The sequence below is a fragment of the Hylobates moloch genome, unplaced genomic scaffold (genome assembly GCF_009828535.3).
Source record: "Hylobates moloch isolate HMO894 unplaced genomic scaffold, HMol_V3 SCAFFOLD_4, whole genome shotgun sequence".
Classification (NCBI taxonomy): domain Eukaryota; kingdom Metazoa; phylum Chordata; class Mammalia; order Primates; family Hylobatidae; genus Hylobates; species Hylobates moloch.
In genome coordinates, this window is record NW_026652279.1 from 21,899,969 (window position 1) to 21,920,967 (window position 20,999).

At 44.4% G+C, this 20,999-nt stretch overlaps 1 protein-coding gene and 1 long non-coding RNA gene across 12 annotated transcripts in view; one reads left to right on the forward strand and one right to left on the reverse strand.

Moving 5' to 3' along the window:
• The window catches only part of ITPR1 (inositol 1,4,5-trisphosphate receptor type 1), a 363,343-nt gene that overhangs the window by 324,698 nt on the left and 17,646 nt on the right, over window positions 1–20,999 (forward strand). For all 10 annotated transcript variants that reach the window (XM_058437182.1, XM_058437183.1, XM_058437190.1 and 7 more), the window contains 5 exons: window positions 2,146–2,341; window positions 4,014–4,106; window positions 5,270–5,409; window positions 5,896–6,061; window positions 9,222–9,382. In XM_058437182.1, coding sequence (XP_058293165.1) covers window positions 2,146–2,341; window positions 4,014–4,106; window positions 5,270–5,409; window positions 5,896–6,061; window positions 9,222–9,382 — 756 coding nt within the window. The remainder of the gene's footprint in view (window positions 1–2,145; window positions 2,342–4,013; window positions 4,107–5,269; window positions 5,410–5,895; window positions 6,062–9,221; window positions 9,383–20,999) is intronic.
• LOC116466682 (uncharacterized) overlaps window positions 5,184–20,999 on the reverse strand; it is a 54,839-nt gene continuing 39,023 nt past the window's right edge. Inside the window, exons 3-5 of one of the 2 annotated variants that reach the window (XR_004247631.2) lie at window positions 16,919–17,034; window positions 8,578–8,696; window positions 5,184–5,278 (exon numbers count right to left, since the gene is read on the reverse strand). This is a non-coding gene — a long non-coding RNA (uncharacterized LOC116466682). The remainder of the gene's footprint in view (window positions 5,279–8,577; window positions 8,697–16,918; window positions 17,035–20,999) is intronic. The other variant, XR_009213051.1, reaches the window with a different exon arrangement.

A 20,999-nucleotide genomic window follows, 5' to 3' on the forward strand; every position in this document is an offset into this window, starting at 1 on the left:
GAGTGGGGTAAAATGGGCATGATTCTTTACTAGTGGTTAATGTAAACTGATCCTTCCTTTCTGAAAGCAGTAGGCAAAATGTTTCTCTTATACCATTTGACCCAAATACTCCATTTCCAAAAATTTGCCGAAAAGGAATAACTAGACGAGCATGTATAGAGGCATGTATAGAATTGTTCCTCACAGCATTATTTATTATGACATATAATTGGAAACGTCTTGATTGTTTTTAAAAAACATATTGGTTATATTAATCATGTTTTTCCTATATAGTGAAATACCAGGTGATCATTTTTGACAGGAAAATATTCCTGATGGCTTGGTGAAAGGCTGGTTATGTGCCAATATTATGGTCTAATATTTTTGTAAACAATATATATCTATAAATTGCATTTTTTTAAGGCCAGAAGGAATTAAGATATTGAGCAAATGTCTCTAGATGGTGAATTACTAGTGACTTTTTTTCCTTTGTGCTTTTTTTTGTTTTCCAAGTTTTCTCCATTGAACATGTATAATTTTCTAATTAGAAGAAAGCTTTTCTTTTATATAAATAATACTTATTGATTGTTTTAAAATCAGAAATTATAGATGAGTGAAAAGAAAAAAATCGCTTGTCATTTCAGTGATTTGGAGCCTGTATAATCTCTGTGGTCCTTAACCACAGAAAACAAGTATCATTTGTGTGTTGTCTGAAGTTGCTCTTACTTGCCACTTTATATTGAGCTGCTGGAAAATATTTAACCAACATGAACAGCAACACTTTGCCTGCTGTCGTATTGTATTGTATTGTATTGACTAAATACCTCTTCCTTGCTTCCCTTTAAGTATCCTACACTACCCAATGCCCTTCACAGAACTAGTCTCAGAACACAGATTGGTGTTAAGGAGGCAGAAAAGCCAATCGACCAGAAAATGACCTCAGATGTAAAATTCTAAATTGGAAGGGACTCAGAGATCAGCTATCTCAGTCCACTTATTTTACAGATGAGGAAACAGATCCAGAGAGCTTAGATGGCTTGGCCGACATCTTGCAACAAATTAAAAGCAGTCAGGATTCGACCCTGTCCCCTGACTCACTTCATGGTGCAGTCACACCCCAAAGCCACAGTGGAGACCAAACCTTCCGTACAGGATTAGACAGCAGCCAGAGGCCAAGCTAAAAACTAGCCTCGAGTCTAAGACTAACTTCAGAGAGCTCTCTCCCCACACTCCCCTCCATTCTCCCAGTCAAGTATCTGTGACTGTAGCTCTTGGAAAACTAGCCATCATCCTCCCATACCTATATGTACCTATAGGGATCCTCCATTCCTCAGGAAGCCAACTTCTTGCAAAGAGCAGGTTCCTTAGCAGATGGCAAGCCTGGATTCTGAATGCACTGTGACCTGCAGGGGTCTTACCCTCACAGTGTTAATGCCACTAATGTCCCTGCAATATACTAGCTATGTGACCCTGCCCCAGTCTCTTGACCAGGAAATTAATGATAATTACTATTTATTGTACTTACTGAGCATATGTATGCCAGTGTGCTAAGCACTGTGCATACGTGGTTTACTTACTCTTCATAATAACTCTACATCTTCCAGTCTGCAAATGAGGAAATGGAGACTCAGAGGGGATGAGGAAAGTGCCATAGCCCGAGATCATATGGTAGATAGTAGCTGAGCTAAGATTTGAATTTACATCTAAGTCCAGAGTTCTTGCCACTGACGCTGGCTTGTATGTCTGCCTTCCCACCAGACACTGGGCTGCAGGAGGGCAGGGACCAGGGTGGCTGGCTCTTCATGAACTCAATTCAGTACCTTCTAAATGAATGGATGCCAGGACCCTCATCACTTTCCTCTCCCTTTGTCTCTGAAACTCATTGGCACAAGCATGTATTTTCTCTATTTCCAGGCCCTCTAAATGGCTCTGGATACTACTTGAAGTTGCTATTGTTTCCTGCTTCCTCTTCTGTGTTTATTTTTCCTCATTTTTACCATCTCCATTTCACTGTGAAGCCAGGGAAGATGTTCAGTGTTAAGATCCTATGTAGTGCTTTTGAGTGTCTAAGAGGGTAAACACTCTATAAACCAAGTTTTCATTATGGGATAGTGATGTACATCTAACATCAAGGCTTCTTAAAATTCTTTTTGTTTGTTTTCAAAGCTTTTTGATTTAGTGTACAGAGAAGAGACTTTGCTTAATGTCATTAAAAGTGTCACTCGCAATGGACGGTCCATCATCCTGACAGCAGTTCTGGCTCTGATCCTCGTTTACCTGTTCTCAATAGTGGGCTATCTTTTCTTCAAGGATGACTTTATCTTGGAAGTAGATAGGCTGCCCAATGAAACAGCTGTTCCAGGTGGGTTTGGGATCTTCTGATCTTTTTAATGCTAAAAGATTATTTCCTGATTATAACTGAACTAAAGAATATAATGACTTTAGTAATGCAGATATCTCCCCATTGTATCTCCCTAACACGCAGAGTGTGAATTTCAAATACAGGTCTTCATTCTCACAATGAATGTGGCATATCAAATGCTAAGAGTGCGTGACCAGATCTGACATTTATTCATTCACTAACATCATCTTTTAAACTAGTGCAACTTTTTTGTAAAGCAGTGACCATATATATTGAGAGCGTTGGAGTATGCATCCCTTTAACTTAGTAAATCTACTTCTAGGAATCAATACTTAAAGAAAAAAAGCCTGCTGACTGTGCATGTAGAAACAGACATATATGGGAGAACGTTTCCTGCAGTGTACAGTTGGAAGCAGTCTAAATGTTTGGGGGTGTTTCATCAGATCATGGTACATCCATGGGGGGAGGGGCCTTGCACATAGGTACATCTTTAGAAACCTCCATGGAAAAATACCCACAAGATGTAGTTGGAAACGGCAGAAGGATAACTATAGTAGGATCACATGTATGTCTTTTTTTTTTTTTTTTTTCGAGACAGGATCTCACTCTCTCTCCCAGGCTGGTGTGCGGTGGTATGATTTCACCTCACAACCTCCAACCTCCCGAGCTCAAGCAATCCTCCCACCTCAGCCTCCCCAGTAGCTGGAACTGCAGGCGCCTGCCACTGCATGTGGCTAATTGTATTTTTTGCAGAGATAGGTTCTTGCCATGTTGCCCAGGCTGGTCTCGAACTCCTGGGTTCAGGCGATGCCTCAGCTTTAGCTTCCCAAAGTGCTGGGATTACAGGTGTGGGCCACTATGCCCGATCTTATGTTTTCTTAAAAATTAAAAAGCTCATATACATATATTAAAACATGGATGACTGTACCTCCAGACTGCTAGCAGTAGCTCTCTCTGGGGCTTTTTTACTATATGCAGGTTTTACAGTGAGCTCATGTTATTTTTACACATAGCAAGAACAGAAGAGATTTCCAATTCTGAGAGTGAAAAAAAATGACCATAATACTTTAATGGTACCCAAGTGCCCTTTTCTCTCAGTTACAATAGTTGGCCCTACTTAGTGAAATACTACTGGTTTTTCATCCCGAGTCTAAGAAACAGACTAGAATCGTTGTGGCTGACTGAGCCAGCCACCCTTTGTGCTCTCCCTCCAAAATGCTGTGTTCTTGGCATGTATCTCCAGCCTCCCAAGTTGACACTAAGTGACATTTACTGCCAGCCATCTTAGAGTTGTGGACTAAACTGGCCTGGACCTTGGATTTCTATTAATGCCTGCTGATGCTTCTCGTGCAGACTTGGTATAAATCTTGCCAGAGTCTGTACGTTCAGTAGTATCTGTCTAAGAGTTTCAGCTGTTTGTCTTTAAAGTTAGAGAGGTGCTATTTAAGTGCGATATTTCTAGTAAGCCTACAGGAATTGACATTTTTGGCTTTTTTCCCATCCAGATCACCAAATGAAAGTGTAAATTGCATTTCTGCTTTGAATTTATATGCAAGATTCTAGGGTGTTATTTATGTAAAGAATTGTTTAATCAGCCGTGAATTGGGGACTTCAAACATTTTAACCATATGCTGCCAGATTGTTCATCATAAAATTTCCTTCTCTCTCCCAGAAACCGGCGAGAGTTTGGCAAGCGAGTTCCTGTTCTCCGACGTGTGTAGGGTGGAGAGTGGGGAGAACTGCTCCTCTCCTGCACCCAGAGAAGGTAGGACCTCCTAACTGTAAGCCCCATGTTAATATCGGACTCCTCCAGAGACTTAGCTGATGCAGGTGATGCTGGAAAAGATTAAATTTACTGCTCAGGAGTAAGGCTATAGCAAAGGGCAAAGGCTGAGAAAGGAGGGAGATGAAGGGAAAAGAAGGTTACACATGAAGAAAAGATCTGATGTGATTCAGCCAATTTATACTGAGTGCCTACCGTTTGCCAGGGACTGTGGTGTACTCTAAGAGACAGTAATGTAGTGGAGGGTGCAGGCAGGCCAAGCGGTGATTGCTAGAGAGTTGCCCAATGCTGGGAATAAGGATGGAATACAGAAGTTAGGCACCTGGCCTACTACTGGGCTAAGCGTATCATCAAGAAAGTGATATCCAAACTATAACAGAAGACTCTTGATACTCCAAGGAGAGGGAATAGTACATCTAAAAGTTTTAAAGGTAAAAAGAAAACACAGCAAGTTTGGGGAGACAATGATTATAAGGAAGGAGAGTAGCAAGAAATGAAGCCACAGATACAAACAAAGGGCTAGATCATGAAGGGTCTTCTATGTCAGGCTTAGGAGGTTAAACTTCATCCAGAGGATGGTCAGGGGTTGTCGGAAGATGAGTGATGAAATCTGTGTTTTAGCAAGACCCTTCTGCAGCTGGAGAAAGGAATGAGGCACACAGCAAGGCATGGCTCTTACTGCATAAACCAGTGAGAATGAACAGCCTCCAACGTAAAGCAGTTTATCCAGAGGCCCTGCCGTGAAATATCCCTAGATTTAGTCCTCACACCATTCCCAGTGAGGAACCTGGGTCCTGTGGCATAACCCTCATCTGAGAGACAAGATGCCTGTGACTCAGAGTTGCAAAGCAACTCATCTAACATGAAAAGACTGTTTGCGGCTGGGTCTGGGGTTTAAAACCTGAAAAGAACAGGGCATGTTTTAGATCCCATAGAGGGAGAGCAACACTACCGTAGCTGGAGAAATTAGCAGGGGTTAGCGATGAAAACAGAGTTGCCCAGACGACTTTAGCTTTTGAAAGAAAGTACTTAATTTTCTTCTTTCGTGTGCCTGGTGAGATGGCATTCAGGATACAGGATTTCAAAATCCCGGTGTCTCTTTTCTCCTCTCGTTTTCTGTGTGTTATTACTTGCCGTGTTCACAGAGCTGGTCCCTGCAGAAGAAACGGAACAGGATAAAGAGCACACATGTGAGACACTGCTGATGTGCATTGTCACTGTACTGAGTCACGGGCTGCGGAGCGGGGGTGGAGTAGGAGATGTGCTCAGGAAGCCGTCCAAAGAGGTAAATTAATCCCGAGGGGAAGGAAGGGCAAAGGGGGCGGGTGGGGTGGTTGGTGGGAGCACCATGCAGTGGTGTTGAGTGTAAACTGAAGACGCAGAGGAAGAGCTGGGAGTAGGGCTGAGTAGCTGCGGAACTTGCTCGTCAGGCTTCTTTCCTCTCTAGCATGTGAGGTGGTGCTGCAAAATCCGCTGCGTGGAAAGGGTTAGCTTTGGCTCTCTGTTCAGTAGGCTTAGGGACTGTTTCCATCTTAGGCCTGATCCACCTGAATGCACGGCGAATATACCTCCTGGCTGTGTCACACCACACTTGGAGAAGTCACAGTTGAGACAGGGGATATGAAAAGAGATGCAGTGTTCAGTTTAAAAGTTTAATGCCCAATTTAATTTCTACCCAAGTAGACGAGGTCTCACTTGAGCTGTGCCCCAGGCTCTGCAGACCAAAGGGTCGCAAGGGACCCAGACTGATCCAGACACCTCTCTTTTCCAGGAACCCCTGTTTGCTGCTAGAGTGATTTATGACCTCTTGTTCTTCTTCATGGTCATCATCATTGTTCTTAACCTGATTTTTGGGGTTATCATTGACACTTTTGCTGACCTGAGGAGTGAGAAGCAGAAGAAGGAAGAGATCTTGAAGACCACGTGCTTTATCTGTGGTGAGTGTCGCTGGCCAGCTCCAGCAAGGGTGTGAAGGCCCAGCGTAGCAGAGGCATGTGGATATTGCGAGGGTGTGATGGGCTGGGTGCGTGCCCAGTTATGCGGGAGGGGGCACCGGCTGCTGCATCCTCTTGACTCTTCTGCCCTCTGCAGTGGGTGAGGCTCTCCTTGGCCTCTATTCTGCTGGGAAGTATTTACCGACCTGGGTTCTGACTGAGCTTCTACCACTTACTGTGTAACCATCATTTAGTCATTTAACATCTTTAATCCTTCTTTCTTCATCTGTAAAATGGGTACAATAACATGTCCTTCTCTGCATTATTGTGAGAATTAGGAGAGACAGCATATGTTGTTTTTTTTTTTTTTTTTTTTTTTTTTTTGAGACGGAGTCTCGCTCTGTCACCCAGGCTGGAGTGCAGTGGCGTGATCTCAGCTCACTGCAAGCTCCGCCTCCCGGGTTCACACTATTCTCCTGCCTCAGCCTCTCCGAGTAGCTGGGATTACAGGCGCCCGCCACCACGCCCAACTAATTTTTTATATTTTTAGTAGAGATGGGATTTCACATGGTCTCGATCTCCTGACCTCGTGATCCGCCCGCCTTGGCCTCCCAAAGTGCTGGGATTACAAGCGTGAGCCACCGCGCCCAGCCAAAAGCAGCATATGTTACACTCCTAGCTAGAACCTGGCACACTATAGGCACGGGAGGAGAACTAGTGAATGGCTACGTAAAAGAGGTGCATGGACACCAAAGAAATCATTTTCAGTATAACTACAGGAAAATATTTGTAAGTGTAAACTAATCATGGAGGAATCTGGGGAGCTGAGTAATCATTTCAGGATTATTCATAATATGGCTACTAAATATATGAATTTCCTAGTGGTATGTATGAAAAAAAATGATCATTTTCCCATTAAAGACTTAAATTCTTTGCTTTTTGCCCCCTTAAAACCTTTTTAAGCTTTTTGCTTTGGCATAATTTCAGAGTTACAAAAAAGACATGACTATCCAAAGAATTTCTATATACTCTTCACCCAGAATCCCCAAATATTAATATTTTATCTCGTTTGCTTTATACACACACACACACACACATTTTCTAATGTGAGTGGCTGACAGTGATGCTTTCTTATCCCTAAATATTTTAGTACACATTTCCTAAAAACAAGAACATTCTCTTGTGTATCTACAGTATAATTATCAAAATTGGGAAATTAAAACAGATCCAATACTGTTATCTCATCTACAGACCTTATTCAGATTTCACCCTTCATTGCAATAATGTCCTTTGCAAATCCCACCTCCTGTGGGGCTTCAGTCACCATGCCTCATTAGCCTCTGCTGATACTGTTGGAGAATGTAGGTCAATTATTTTGTAGAATGTCCCTTGATTTGAGTTTGTCTGATGTTTGCTCATGGTAAGATTGAGGGTATGTATTTTCCACAGGAATATCAAAGACATGCTGCTGTGTTCTTCTCATTGCATCATATCAGGAGGCATGTAATGCCAGTTCATCTCATAACAAATATCTCAGCTCACTGTAACCTCCACCTCCCAGAGTTCAAGCAATTCTCGTGCCTCAGCCACCTGAGTAGCTAGGATTACAGGTGCCTGCCACCACAACTGGCTGATTTTTTGTATTTGAGTAGAGATGGGATTTCACTATGTTGCTGAGGCTGGTCTTGAACTCCTGAGCTCAGGCAATCTGCCCGTTTGGGCTTCCCAAAGTGTTAGGATTACAGGCATGAGCCACTGTGCCCAGTTGTGATACTAACTTTGATCATTTGGTTAAGGTGCTAATTGCCAGTTTTCTCCAGTAACTCCATAAAGTTACTTTTTTGGAGAGACACTTTGTAAATATCCTGCTATTCCTTAAAGTTTCACCCCTTAGCTTTAGCATTCATTGATGATGCTTGACTAACTCTAGTTGCCCAGTGATGATTTTTATTTTATTATTATTTCTACATTTCTTTATTGGCTTTTTATTGTAAGAAAGAATTTTTTCTTCTCCCCACATATGTATGTATATTTCTGTGTTTGTATTTGTAACAACATGGACTTATGGATTTTTATTTTATTCAATGGGCTATAATCCTTCACTCTCACTATTTATTTTGATGTTCAAATTGCTTCAGATGTGGCCAGTGAGAGCCCTTTCCAGCTGGCTTCTGGGTTTAGTCATGTCATCGTCATTTTCTATGTACTTTCTTACTTTTTTGGCATCATAATATATTCCAGGCTTAGGCTCACCTTGTACATTTCCTGACCCATCCCTGGAATCAGCCATTTCGCCAAAGAGCCCTGGTTCTTTTTATTGGAGAAAGGTATTTAGAAGCCAAGATCTGGGGACTGAGTGTGCTCATTCCTGTTGGTGTGCTGCTGCTCTCAGGGCTTATTAGGGTACAGATCTAGAGGAGAGGTGTATGCATCTGCATATGTGTGTATGTGTACACAGCACATGTATCTGCACACATCTGCATCTATATGTATGAAAAAGGATGAATTCATACTGATACCTTTAATTCCATTTCAGCATTATAGGGTTTATTCTTTCTCCTTTTCTCTATTTGCGTTCTTTTCTCAGGCAGCGTGGAATCCAGCTCCCGTTATCCGTGATATATTTATTTGATCAATCCTAGAATACATAGAGACTAGAATTGCTCACCCAGGCCTCTTCAAATTATAAACCTACCAGCTAGAGTTCAAAATTTGTTTAAAGTTCTTGTTGTCCTTATTCTGCCTCCTCAAAAAACCTTAACATATCTGCATTTTGGCATTTACCTGGGCAAAGGGACTTCACATTCCCTGGTTGCCTGCAATGTGTGAGCATGTCACACACATTCTCATTTTACCCGTGAACACTCCTGGAACCTAGACAGTGGTCTTCCCATTCACTGACAAGGCCACTAAGGCATGTGGAGATGAAGCAGCAACTGCTAAGTGGCAGAGGTGGGATTCAAACCCAAGTCTGTCTGACTCACAGCCTGTGTTTTCCTGCCATAATGTAAACATGAATGTACTTATAAGGCCGACAGAATCCAACTCTTTATAAAGACAGGAGTGAAACCACAGCCCCCTTTCTACTGACAGTTCTGTTACTGATTTTTTTCTTTACCAAGACTGCTCAGTTGGGGCTGGGGGCTTTTCGTCTCATTTTTAGGCTTGGAAAGAGACAAGTTTGACAATAAGACTGTCACCTTTGAAGAGCACATCAAGGAAGAACACAACATGTGGCACTATCTGTGCTTCATCGTCCTGGTGAAAGTAAAGGACTCCACCGAATATACTGGGCCCGAGAGTTACGTGGCAGAAATGATCAAGGTGAGTGGAAAGGCCCCCTGGGAGCAAGGTGGACTTGGGGCCTACTGGCCTGGCTTCTCAGCTCTGAGCAAGACCCCAGCAGCCCATCGGGGAGCTGCACAACAGAAAAATAACATCCGATGTTGCCTGTGCCCTTCTCACAGATGGGGCGCTGTGCTCTGTGAACTTCATGTGTTCTCTCGAGTGATCCTCAGAACCACCAGATAGGTGGTATTGGCCTATGTTAGTGGGGGAAATGTTGAGCCTCGGTGAGATTAGCACGTGACCATGGAACTGGGGCTGGGATTTTAATCTGGATCAAACTCCATGGCCCGATTTCCTGTTGCTATGTGAATCTGCCTCTTTTCTTGATAGTGCTTTTTTTCCCCTTCTTTTAAAATAACACCTACTCTCTAAGAGGTGCCTTAGAGGCCAAGTGATTGCTCACTGTAGTTCAGCATGGTTTGTGTTTGCCCTCAGCCTCGCCTTTCTGGGAGACACTCTACTAATCATTAAGAAGTGATCATATGATGGAGGAATTTGGGTTCCAAAATAATCTTTTCGCTGATGGGAAGTGTGGATACTATGTCCCAGGAAGCGGGGAAGCTGCTTCAGGCTGTTAGAGAACACTTCTTGGGCAGAGTTTGCTGAGATACCAAACGTGCGCTGTGGGTGTCCCAGGCCAGCCGTCCTGTCAGACCTGTGCTTTCCGAACATCATTAAAATGTTCAGGGGTGGACAGTGGAGTGAGGAGCATGAACTGTGAAATCGAGGGAGTCTTCGTGATTCACGCTGGCTCCCTCTGAGGAGAAGGGGCCAACTCTCCTTCCAGTTACCAAGGACTTGAGTGCTCGGCCTGATAATGACTTACCCTAAAGGAGCCTGCTTTTTATGTAGATGTAATTTTCAAGCTTTTTATGTAAAGATACTGGGAGTCACGTCTGTTCAGATAAGTATCATCACTGACAGGCCTAGAGGCAGCCAGGCTTTCAGTTTTGTTGCCAGCAGGGCAGCGATTAGGTGCTCCAATTTGCTGAATATCCCGATTACAGAGGCACAGAGGCCTCTCCTAGGTTCTGGAGGGCTTTCTGGAGATACTGTGCCGTCTGTACCCTTGAGGTCCTTAGAGTTGAATTCTGTGCTTCTCAAATTTTAATGTACATATGAATCATCTGTGGAGCGTGTTAAAATTCAAATTCTGACTCAGCAGTCACTTCCAGGACTTGAGATATTCTGCATTTCCAACAACCTTCCAGGAGATGCCGAAGCTGCTGGTCCGGGAATCACCCTTTAAGTAGTAAGAGCCTCACAGAGGAGACAAAACAGATGCTTACTTAAGATTACTCTCAGAGGGGTTGTGCGAATGATGAGGAGAAATATTCCTAATCCTTTACATACATTTGGCCCTCTTTGGTTTGTAAAATCCTCTTGCCTCTAGTATCGTATTTGGTTGTTAAAATTACCCTCCATGGGGAACCCGGAGGAAGGGACTTCTGGGTGGGGAGAGATGGATGGAGGTTCACGGCAGAGGTAACTTTTGAAAAAGGTTTTGAAAGAGAGGATGAAGACACTAGGATCATAGATTAGCAGAAAGAAAGGAGAAAAAAAAATCAGCACAGACTGGGGAGAAAAAGACACAAGTTGCAGAATGCTGATGACGGCTTATCCCTTTTACAGATAAAAGCCAGGCTGGGGGTTAAGTGACTTCCTAGGAACAGCTCAGAAGGAGCTGAGCCAGAATTCAAACCAGGCTTGGCTGACTGTAGAAATCGCACCCCATAATCATGTTGTTGTTAGGAAACTGGGAGGGTGCTGGTGATTCTGGGAGCAGACTCATATTTTTAAGCAGATTAGGGATTCTGATGGGTGCCAGTGTGGATTTCCACAGGTGAGGTTTCCAGGGTCAGGACACATTAACTGAAAAGTCCTCAGTTCCTTTCTTTTCCTCCAATTGCTGACACTGGCAAATTAAACCCTACTCAATCAGCATTTATACTGACACAGACCTGTCCACATGCACAGATAATGACCTTCATTTACATTCGATGTCTTAATGTCTAGAGGAGGCCTGTACTGCTCACCCTTGACTTATGTTCCTTCTCACCCCTCACTTTGTTCTCTTGTCTCTAAAGTGTTTGAGTGGGTCCTATCTTTAAATCTTCCAGGGGCCAGTTTTGAAGTTTTCTGTTAATCACCTTACTTTCCGGTCACAGAAAACTCTGGCACACTTTTGGGTTTCTGTCTCAATCGTGGAGACTTAAAGGCGTCTTGTGAGCAGTCACTTGATGAGGATTAAGAGCCAGAGTGACCTGTAGCCCGCCACCCACCCAACCCGGTCAGAGCCCGCTGTGTGGCAACACTCTGAGAACCTGGGCGTTTGGCGTGCTTTCCCCATCCACATCATTCTTTGATTATATGAGACATCTTGTCAGAAAACCTAAAAATCTACGGCATCAAGGACTTCTTCTCTGAATATTAAAGTTGTTGCAGAACCAGATGTTCTGTGCGCTAAATGGTGGCTCAGAGAAGCATCAGATCTACCGGCTAAACGGTAGTGCCTTCTCGCCTGCGCTATCTGCTGTTGTGTTTGGTCTTGAAACCACATGAATCCCTGCTGCGGACTCCTAAGGGAGCATTAGCCCCATCAGGGTAGCGGCTGGGGTGCTCAGCTGAGTCATTTGGCGGGGGTGGGGGCTGGGGCCCCATGGGACCTCAGAGCTGCGGTGTAGAGGCTACAAGACCACCTGCAGGCCCTGCTTAGTCACACCCTGTGGAGGCAGCCACAGTTGGGATGAGGCCCTCACCAGCCTCCCCCCTGAGCGGGGGCATCCTACCCACTGCTGCTGGGAGGGAAAAATCAGGTGATCTCCTGAATGAGCCAACCCCAGGAGGGGCTGTAGCTACTCCAGCGTGGAGGGCAGAGAAGGGACAGCTGATGGGCAGTGGCAGAGATGGAAGGAAAAGCAGGCTGGAGGACTCACTGCCCTCTTGCTTACCTTGTCTTTGATACAGGCTCTTTTAGGGTATGTGGTCCTCAGGAAAAATACCTCTTGCCTAATTGCAGAAGGCTGGGGATGTTGGATTATTCTGCAGTTCTCCTTTAGCCCATGGTTGAAGATCACTGAGACTCCTGGAGACTTGTGGAGTGACAGCTGCCAAAAGGCAACCCAAGAGAACCAATTGAAAAGGCCTCAGATGCCACTTGGGCAGGGAGGAGCCTGGCTGCCCTGAGAGCAGCTCCTTGCAGACAGCAGCATCAGGGATGGCAAATGGGTTTTCATCTCAACCCACACTGGGTCATAGAATTTACCTGGGGCACTGTATTGAGAGGGGTTCTTGGAAACCCAGGCTGACTTGGAAAGAATGACATTTGACGAGTCATGAATGAAAGAGGTGTCTGTGTGCAGAGCCATGGCCCTCCCTGCCTAGTGCCGTGTCCCAAGGGCACATTCCCTGCATTGGTGGCTGCTCAGCCATGTAAAAAACACAACAGCCTGTCTAGATCAGATACTTCACCTTTCCTAATTCCTGCTGGAACTGCCTGCAGACAAGGTGACAGGACCTCTTCTCGCTGTAGATAGAAACAGTGTGTTTCTTGTCATCTCTGGAGGGAGGGAAGGAGGGAACATGCAAAGAAGCTCTGTCTTAAGTTGAGAACTCTGCAACCAGCTGTTTACCCACAAGTTAATCTTGTTTAAACATAATAGGTCGTATATTTCCCTCTCCCCTTTTGGTCTTCCCCTCTCTCCTTTCACTGGAGATGGGAGTATCCCCCTCAAAGCTGGGGCCAGGCTGATGCCTACTATGAAGTCCTCACTACCCAAGAAGTAGAGGGAGAAGATCCAAGGTGAGAGTTTCTGCTCTGTGCTTTCCCTCGCTGTGTGACCCTGGGCAAGTCACGGGACTTTGCTGACCTGGGTTTCCTGTCTGTACATCGCGGTTCATACCACCTCACACATCCGTTGGGTGGTAGACATAAGATAAATGAGACCTGGCAGGTGGGAGGCATGCATGGAGGGAGGGAGCAGGCGAAAGAGCAACTGAGCAACAGGCCCAGAGCACAGCCAGCTAGGAAGCAGGGGCTGCGGGGCTGACAGCAGAGCTGAGAGAAGCATCGTTTCCTATGGTTCCAAAACTCTGCAAGACACCTTGGCTGTGGGCACGTTGTCACTAAGAAAAGTCAGAGTGGGCATCTTGACTCTAAGAGCCTCCTCCCCTGGGAAATCCCTGTCTTTCTCTCTCTTGAACTTTAAATCTTTAAGCATCCTTCAAAATTGAGGCAGGGCATGGTTGACGTTAGCGTTCTTTTCTCTGTTGAATTGGGCACAAATACTTGTGAATTCTATCCATGTCTTTAGTGGTTTCCTCCACTTGCTTTTACTGCCCAGAAGTAGGGCTTTCATTGATTTGGGGAGTGGACCCTGAGTTCTGTGTATTCAAGGCAAACCTTAGATTAATCATGAAATCATTCATGGTTCGCTGGTAGATTTGTCCTTCAACTCAAGCAATCTGATGGAAGGTGATGCTGTCGAGCACTCAGATGATCAGGGGAAGCGAACCCTCCTCCACTGTAACTCACAGTGCCACTCATTCCCCGAGATGCCATCTCATATTCATTGACTTGGGCCCCAGACAAGCCTGTGCTTTCAGAGAAGTGTGACTGTGGGGTGACCTGACATAGCCCTTGGCAGATCAAGGGAAGAGGGAAAAAGATTTCCTTTCCCTGCAAGAACTTGAATTTTGGTGCCATCATAGTTTTGGTGATAGCCTTTTTTAATAAGCAAATTTTTATTAACCTTGATCTACATTTAAGTTTTCACAGTAATTTATATGCCGCACACCCTTTTTTGAATAATTTTAGCACTGTTTGGCTTTGCTCTAGTGCCAACTAAACTGAGAATTTGTGTTAGTCTATAGATGATGATTTGAAAGGCCATGCTATTGGAGCTATTTAATCTGAGTAAGTGGTGAATTCATTTTGAGCACTTTGCCTGAGAGAATTTAGATACTGCACCCTGGGCATGTTGCAGGTAAAATACCAAATATTTGATTCCCAGCAAAGAAACAGCAGCCCGTTTTTCTAGTATAGTCAAATACAGGAGACTAAATTATTCTTGAAAATTAGAAATTTGAGCAGCATTAAGAAGGAGGGTTGATAAAGAAGACCAAACAGTAACTTAAGTACACAACAGTAACATAAGAAATTAACATAACAGTGCCCATCAACAAGTGAATGGATAAAGAAAATGTGGTACATAGACACAATGGAATACTATTTGGCCATAAAAAAGGAATGAAATCCTGTCATTTGCAGCAACATGGATGGATCTGGAGGCCATTATCTGAAGTGAAATAAGCCAAGCACAAAAAGGCAAATATTGAATGTTCTCACTTATATGTGGGGGCTAAAAAAAACCAAAATTGATCACGTGGCAAGTGGAAAGATAGATACCAGAGACTGGGAAGAGTGAGTCAGGGGAAAAAGGACAGGATGAAGAGAAATGGGTTAAAGGGTACAAACATCCAGTTAGGTAGAAGGAATATGTTTGATAGCAGAGTAGAATGACTATAATTAACAAAAATTTGTGGTACTTGGGTGATGGACTCCCTAGATACCTTGACTCCATCACTAGGCACTATATACATGTAACCCAATTTCACATATACCCCATACATTTGTACAGATGAAAAAAATATAAGACATGTCTTCTGCTAATTATAGATGTCACTTCTATATCTTGGAATTCTGCCCTGTTAACATAACTCTTATATTTTCAGAGGTGTGTTTTTGAGTGAATTGCATATAAAGACAGACTGATCAGATAGAATACTGTTCATCCACATTTCAGAATGTCCTGATACCTTGGACTGCTCTGGCTACTTCTCTAGGATAGCATATTCATTGACTAACGTGGACAGTGAAATATCTGGGGAAAACCTGCCTCCCCATGACAGCTAGAGTGTTCTGGAATGCACCAGGGCGGCCGTTTCTGGAGGAGCAGTCTGTGCTGGGCTCTGCTTTACCCCGGGAAGGGCAGATTGGATAGTAATGAATAGGTCGTGTGTAATCAGTGTGCATGAAATAAACACTGTATGTGCATGATCTCACTTAATCCTCATCACAGCATAGTAGGTGGCACTATTAACATTTTAAAGATGGGAACCTAAAGCTCAGGAAGGTTGAGCAACTTTTGCAGGGTCGCGGCACTGGGAAGTGCTAGAGCCAAGACTGAAATCCAGAGCTGCTGAACCAGAACCCACCCTCAGGTTGTCCTGACCCACATATCCACATGTGGTTACAGATGTGGTTACCTCTGTGCACATGCACACAGCCCTCCTGTCAGTCTGCAGCCATTGGTTGGCTGGTGGCATCTGGTTTGGACTGGCACATCTTAGACTTGGACTGGCTTATCTTCTAGCCCCGACCCCGAGTGATATTGAATTAGCCTCCTTTAAAAGAGGCAAGATGCAGGAAAGGCCCCTTTGCGGGTGGAGAGGAGAGTGGGAAAGAGGATCTCCCGGGGATGCTGACTGGCTCATGCATAAATCAGTAAGACAGGAGTTAGATGGGGTGTGACTTTCAGAGCTGCTGCCACCAGCAACCACTGCTCAGACAACCACTTCAAAACTCTAGGGGTTGTTGAGATGATAGGAGTTCAGGAAAGGGTATCAAGTGCAGCCCTTGCAAAGGATGTATCTGAAATATATGTTAATTTTGACCTGCTGAAATATGAGAAACTTCACTACCCTCACCTTAGCTTGATACAGAGAATGACATGTCCTTTGGTGGCCAGATTTGGGAGGTGTCTAAGTAAAAGGAGAAGGACGATTCACTAGAACCACAGCCAGACTGGAGCTTCCACACCCAGGTGACTCATCTGAATGAGTTTAACTCCCTAATAATTACACATGAGAATGTCTGCTCCATCATCCTTTAAGCCTGGTGCTGAGTTTTTCTCACAGTGGGGGTAGACACCTCCCTACTTTCTCTCTTTGCCTCTCCTGCTCCCTCTTCCTTGCCCTCAACATTCCATTGGAGATTTTCCAGTTTGTTCCATTATGGGTTAGTTCACTTGACCTCTTCAGAAACTAGCTATACAGAATCCAGAAGCAAAGGAGCAATTTTCCAGATCAAAAGTAGTCTCAATGTGGCAAGTGGGATGCTCTTAGAAGGCGGTGGGGTGCTTTTGCATAGGAAGGGAGAGTCCAGGAGCCCGCATTCCTGGAAAATGCTTTCCTGAGAGCTGCGGGTAATTTACTTCAAAAAAAGCAACATGCAAAAGAGCCTTTTTGCCTGACAGCACCTCCTGGGTAACATTTCCAAGCAAATAAGTTCTATTAGCTAATTCAGTGCTACTAAACATCTATGAGGAAACATTATGAGAAGATTCAAAAGCAGTAGGACATCTGGCCCTTGTGTTTATCTGTATTTGATAAGATGACACAGGAAGCAAACACAGAAAGCAACGTGTTAACAAGGGCAAAAGATCAAAATGGAAACTGAATACCTGTGTGTCACTACCTTCTGTTTACAAGGGGAACTGGCTGAAGTCTTACCTTGACCCAAGAGAGAGCCTGTGAAATCTGCAGACACTTTCTGAAGTTGGGGACAACAGCTTCCAGCCAGAGGCAATGCAAGGAACCAAGTGCAGGGCTGGTGGGAGTAGAGTTACCTGCAGATCATAATTAGATAAGAGTAAGGACCTAGGTGTGGGGGAAAAGACGGTGGCAGCAGTGACCGGAGCCAAGAAATGAGCATAAAAATTCACACAGCCATCATGGGGCGTCTCACTTTAAGGAAATCAGAAGTGGAGTCCCTGCCAAACAGCACTTAGGTGCAGGAGAGAGGAAGGGCGAGTCCAGCAGGGCGTGCACTTAACCCTGCTCTGACCTCTCTGCCTGCACGTGCACCTCCTCTGTGCATGAAGCAGGCAGGTCCTGGCTGTTGATAAAGTGCCGTGGACACCTTCTGCTTCGTGCAGATGCACGGTGATGGGTTTGGGCTTTTATTCTGAATTCCAGTGAGGATGCTGGGAGGAAGGGAGTGCCTAGGTATGTTCCTAGAATGTTGATATTTCAGCATGGGTAGTGCTGAGCAGCAGCTTTTCTTGTGGCCTAACCTGGGAGGCCACGAGCATTGGTTAAAATGTCACCTGGGCTCTGACAAGCCCTTAACCATGGGTGAGGATACAGCCTGTGCTGCCTGCCAAATACGATTCCCAGAATGCCCCCTTAGCTGGCACCACGGCAGAGTCAAGAATATCGGAGCAGGGAGGAGTGAAGAGGGATTTGGCACTGGCTTCCCGGTGGCTGGAAACAGTGTGTCAGCGTCATTGGACTCGCCGCCCAGCCAGCCAGGCCTCTCTCACCCCACCCTGTGCACTTGAGCTTGGGTTCGTGTCAGTGGCAGCTGCACAAAGCAGTTGCTGAGCTTAAGTTTCCCCACCCAGCCTTAGAACACATTCTGCCCTTTAGTCTAGAGAGGATGAAATCACCCCTTGTTCCATGCAGCACTTCACAGGCACTTTCCTTTCATTGTGAAGCACTTGGTGTTTGGGCCCCGGTTCTGCACTGACCTCCCAGTGCTCTCCTCTGAATTTCCTACATTCTGACCTTCGTGGAGGGTGTGCCAGGTGCTGTTTGTAACAGTGAGTTGAGCAGAGCCATGATCCTCCCTGAAGGAGCTTGTGTGCTAAGGGAGAGCATGGGGCGTGAGTCAGGTATACCCAAGAGTCTAGTCTGTGAGACTGTGCAGGACATGAGGGTTATGCATAGACACTGTTCCATCAGCCACTGAAGACTGGCTTCACTGTGCATGAAACCACTTCTCCCCATTGGCTACTTTGTCCAAGGATGTATGAGTTTGTACATGCTTATTACACACATGAAATACCTGCATACATACACATTTTCCACAACTTGGCAGATCTGATAAGCTCCAAAAGTGCATTTTCTGCCCCCCGCCCATACCCTGACCCACCCTCCTGTTCTTTCCCCGATTGCACCACCACTGTGCTGCCCCACTTGCCCTTTACTTCCAGACGTCCTAACTACATTTGTAACTCCCCTGCTTCAACTCCTTTATTTCCTGTATATTCTAAATATTGACTGTGTCTGTAGAGCTGGACTATAGTATCATATGATACTGAGAAGTGTGTCACCATAAAAATGCACTTATAAAACTGCTCTCACCTGGAAAATGTTCTGAATATGATGGTCTACATCAGGTATATATATTCAGAGTTCTTTAAAACCTGCGTCTTTACAGTGAAGCCTACTGTCATGTCTCCAGGGAATGTGAGAATGAGGAAAAGATGTTAGTATTTAGGGACAGTCATTTGTATGTAAAAGCTATACAAGGTGAACTAAGTTTCCACCTTTTACAAATCCTCTCTCTTCAGGGCCTCAGTTTTACCACCTGTAAAATGAGGAAGTTGAATCAAAGGGTCTCTTGTGCCCTTTGTAGGGTCTAAGATCCCAATAAGCAACATTCAGAGTGGGGATAGGAGTTCGTGAAATATGAAACAGGAAGGTGTGATCCTTAGGGTCTGGGTCAGGGATCAGAGTACAAGGGGCTGGTTAGAAAAGGGGAGAGTTTGGAAAGGATTAAGGAATTTGGAGAACATCCACATGGCCGATGATCTCTTTCCCCTAAAGAGATCTAGCTGTGTGGAACCTTTCTTCCAAACCACTCTTAAGTCAATAACAGTGCTGGTACCCTTCTCACTTCTTCATGAAGTCCTGTAGATGGTGAGACGGATAACATCTTCCATCACTTCTTTCTCAGTGTGTCTAGGCAGGACTGACCTTGAGTAAAACCATTTCAGCTCAGAGCTTTCCAATATAAAAGCCCATCAGATGATAAAGCTGAGATGGAACGTGGTTGTGTTGAAGCAGCTTATTGGTGAGGATGTGTGTGTGTGTTCAAAGATAAATGTATCTTTCCCTGAAACAACAGCATAGAACTTTGGAAAGATGTTTCCGTAGGCTTAAAACAAACACAATGTATTGTTGTATAAAAGTAGTAACAGATCAAAGTTGAATACTACTAGAATCCAGAAAAGAATAGAAGAAAACCACGAAAATTGCTAAAATCCTCATACATAGCCACTGGGAATGTTCTGGCATATTTCTTAGCTAATTGAAAGTGCAGGGGAAGTTGCCTAAGCGAGATGTCATAAGCCAGCTTGGACGCTGATGTGGGGAGAAGGGTGAGTGAGCCTGATTGTTCTTTATTCAGAGTCTCAAATGGGCTCGCCCTGCCCTTGTCCAGCACGGGTGGCCAGCCCCACCTTTTTCTCCTCCTGTGACCTCTGGTTTCCTCAACCTGGCAGCCTAGGTGCCCAGGACCCAGCAAGTGTGCACCCTGTGTACCATGGTCCCTGTGCACCATGGCACCCTGTGGGTGCCCAGGGAATCCTCCACCTGTGGCCCCAGAATGACTTGAAAGGATTATTCTGAGGCTGGCTCTTCCTAGGGATTTCATCAGAAACGGGTGTGGTTCTGTCTGCTGGGATGAGCCCATCTTTGTTGCGCTGTATCATCCAAGAACAACTATGGAGTCTGGGAAGGGTGATTGGTCATTCCAGTCCAGCTGAAGATTATATAATGTAGCCTGTTTTGGTAATGTCATTCAAGCTCAAAAACAGAACCAGACTGACACCTTGATTTGTGCAGTTTGGAAACCCTTCATGTGGCTTAGTTGGTAAAAAGACAAATCAGTATCCCTGAAATTTTTATCCCAAAGAAAGGAAGGAACTAACTTTACATAGGAGCTGAGCACTGAAACTAGAGTCAATACGTGGATTGCAGTGCTGACTCTATCCCAGCTCTAGGCAGATGACATACTGATTTATAATACTTTTGCATAATGCTTTCCAGTTTGTGGGACATTTTTATAGCCATCTGATCCTTACAGTAACCCAGTGAGGTAGCTGGTGAGGTGATCCGTTTCAAAAAAGAAAGAAAGAAAATAGACCAGGTCGATGACCTAGCTGACTTACATACTCATTCACCGTCCTGTATACACACAACTGAAGCTCTTCTTATTACAGGCCATTGCTTTTTCTACTGACACACTAACGTCACAAGGCTGTGGCAGAAATGTACAGAACCTGTGAAATACAGGGATATTAATATGCATGTGGTCTGAAGTCACTGTACTTTTGGGACAAAGAGAACTGAATTCCTTGAATTTGGGGCTGGCCAACAAATTCCGGGTATGGAATCCCATTTTTAAAAAATTAATAGACTCACAATATAGAAGAAAAAAATTAAAAACAAAAAAAGAATAATTTTTTAATAAGAAAAAATTACTAGACTTTATTTTTTAGAGCAGTTTGAAGTTTACAGAAAAATGGGGCAGAAAGTACAGAGTTCTCATATATGCCCTTCTCCTAACTTCCTGCCAGTTTCCTCTGTTAGTAACGTTTATGTATTATTGTGGCCTGTTAAGATTTGATATGTCAATATTGGATACATTGTTATTAATGTCCCTCCATCATTTGCTGCTTACTTTTCATGTTGTGCATTCTGTGGGTTTTCACCAATGCAAATGACACGTATCCACCATTAGAATATCATACAGAATAGTTTCTGCTCTAAAAATCCTCTGCACGCCTCCTATTTATCACTCCCT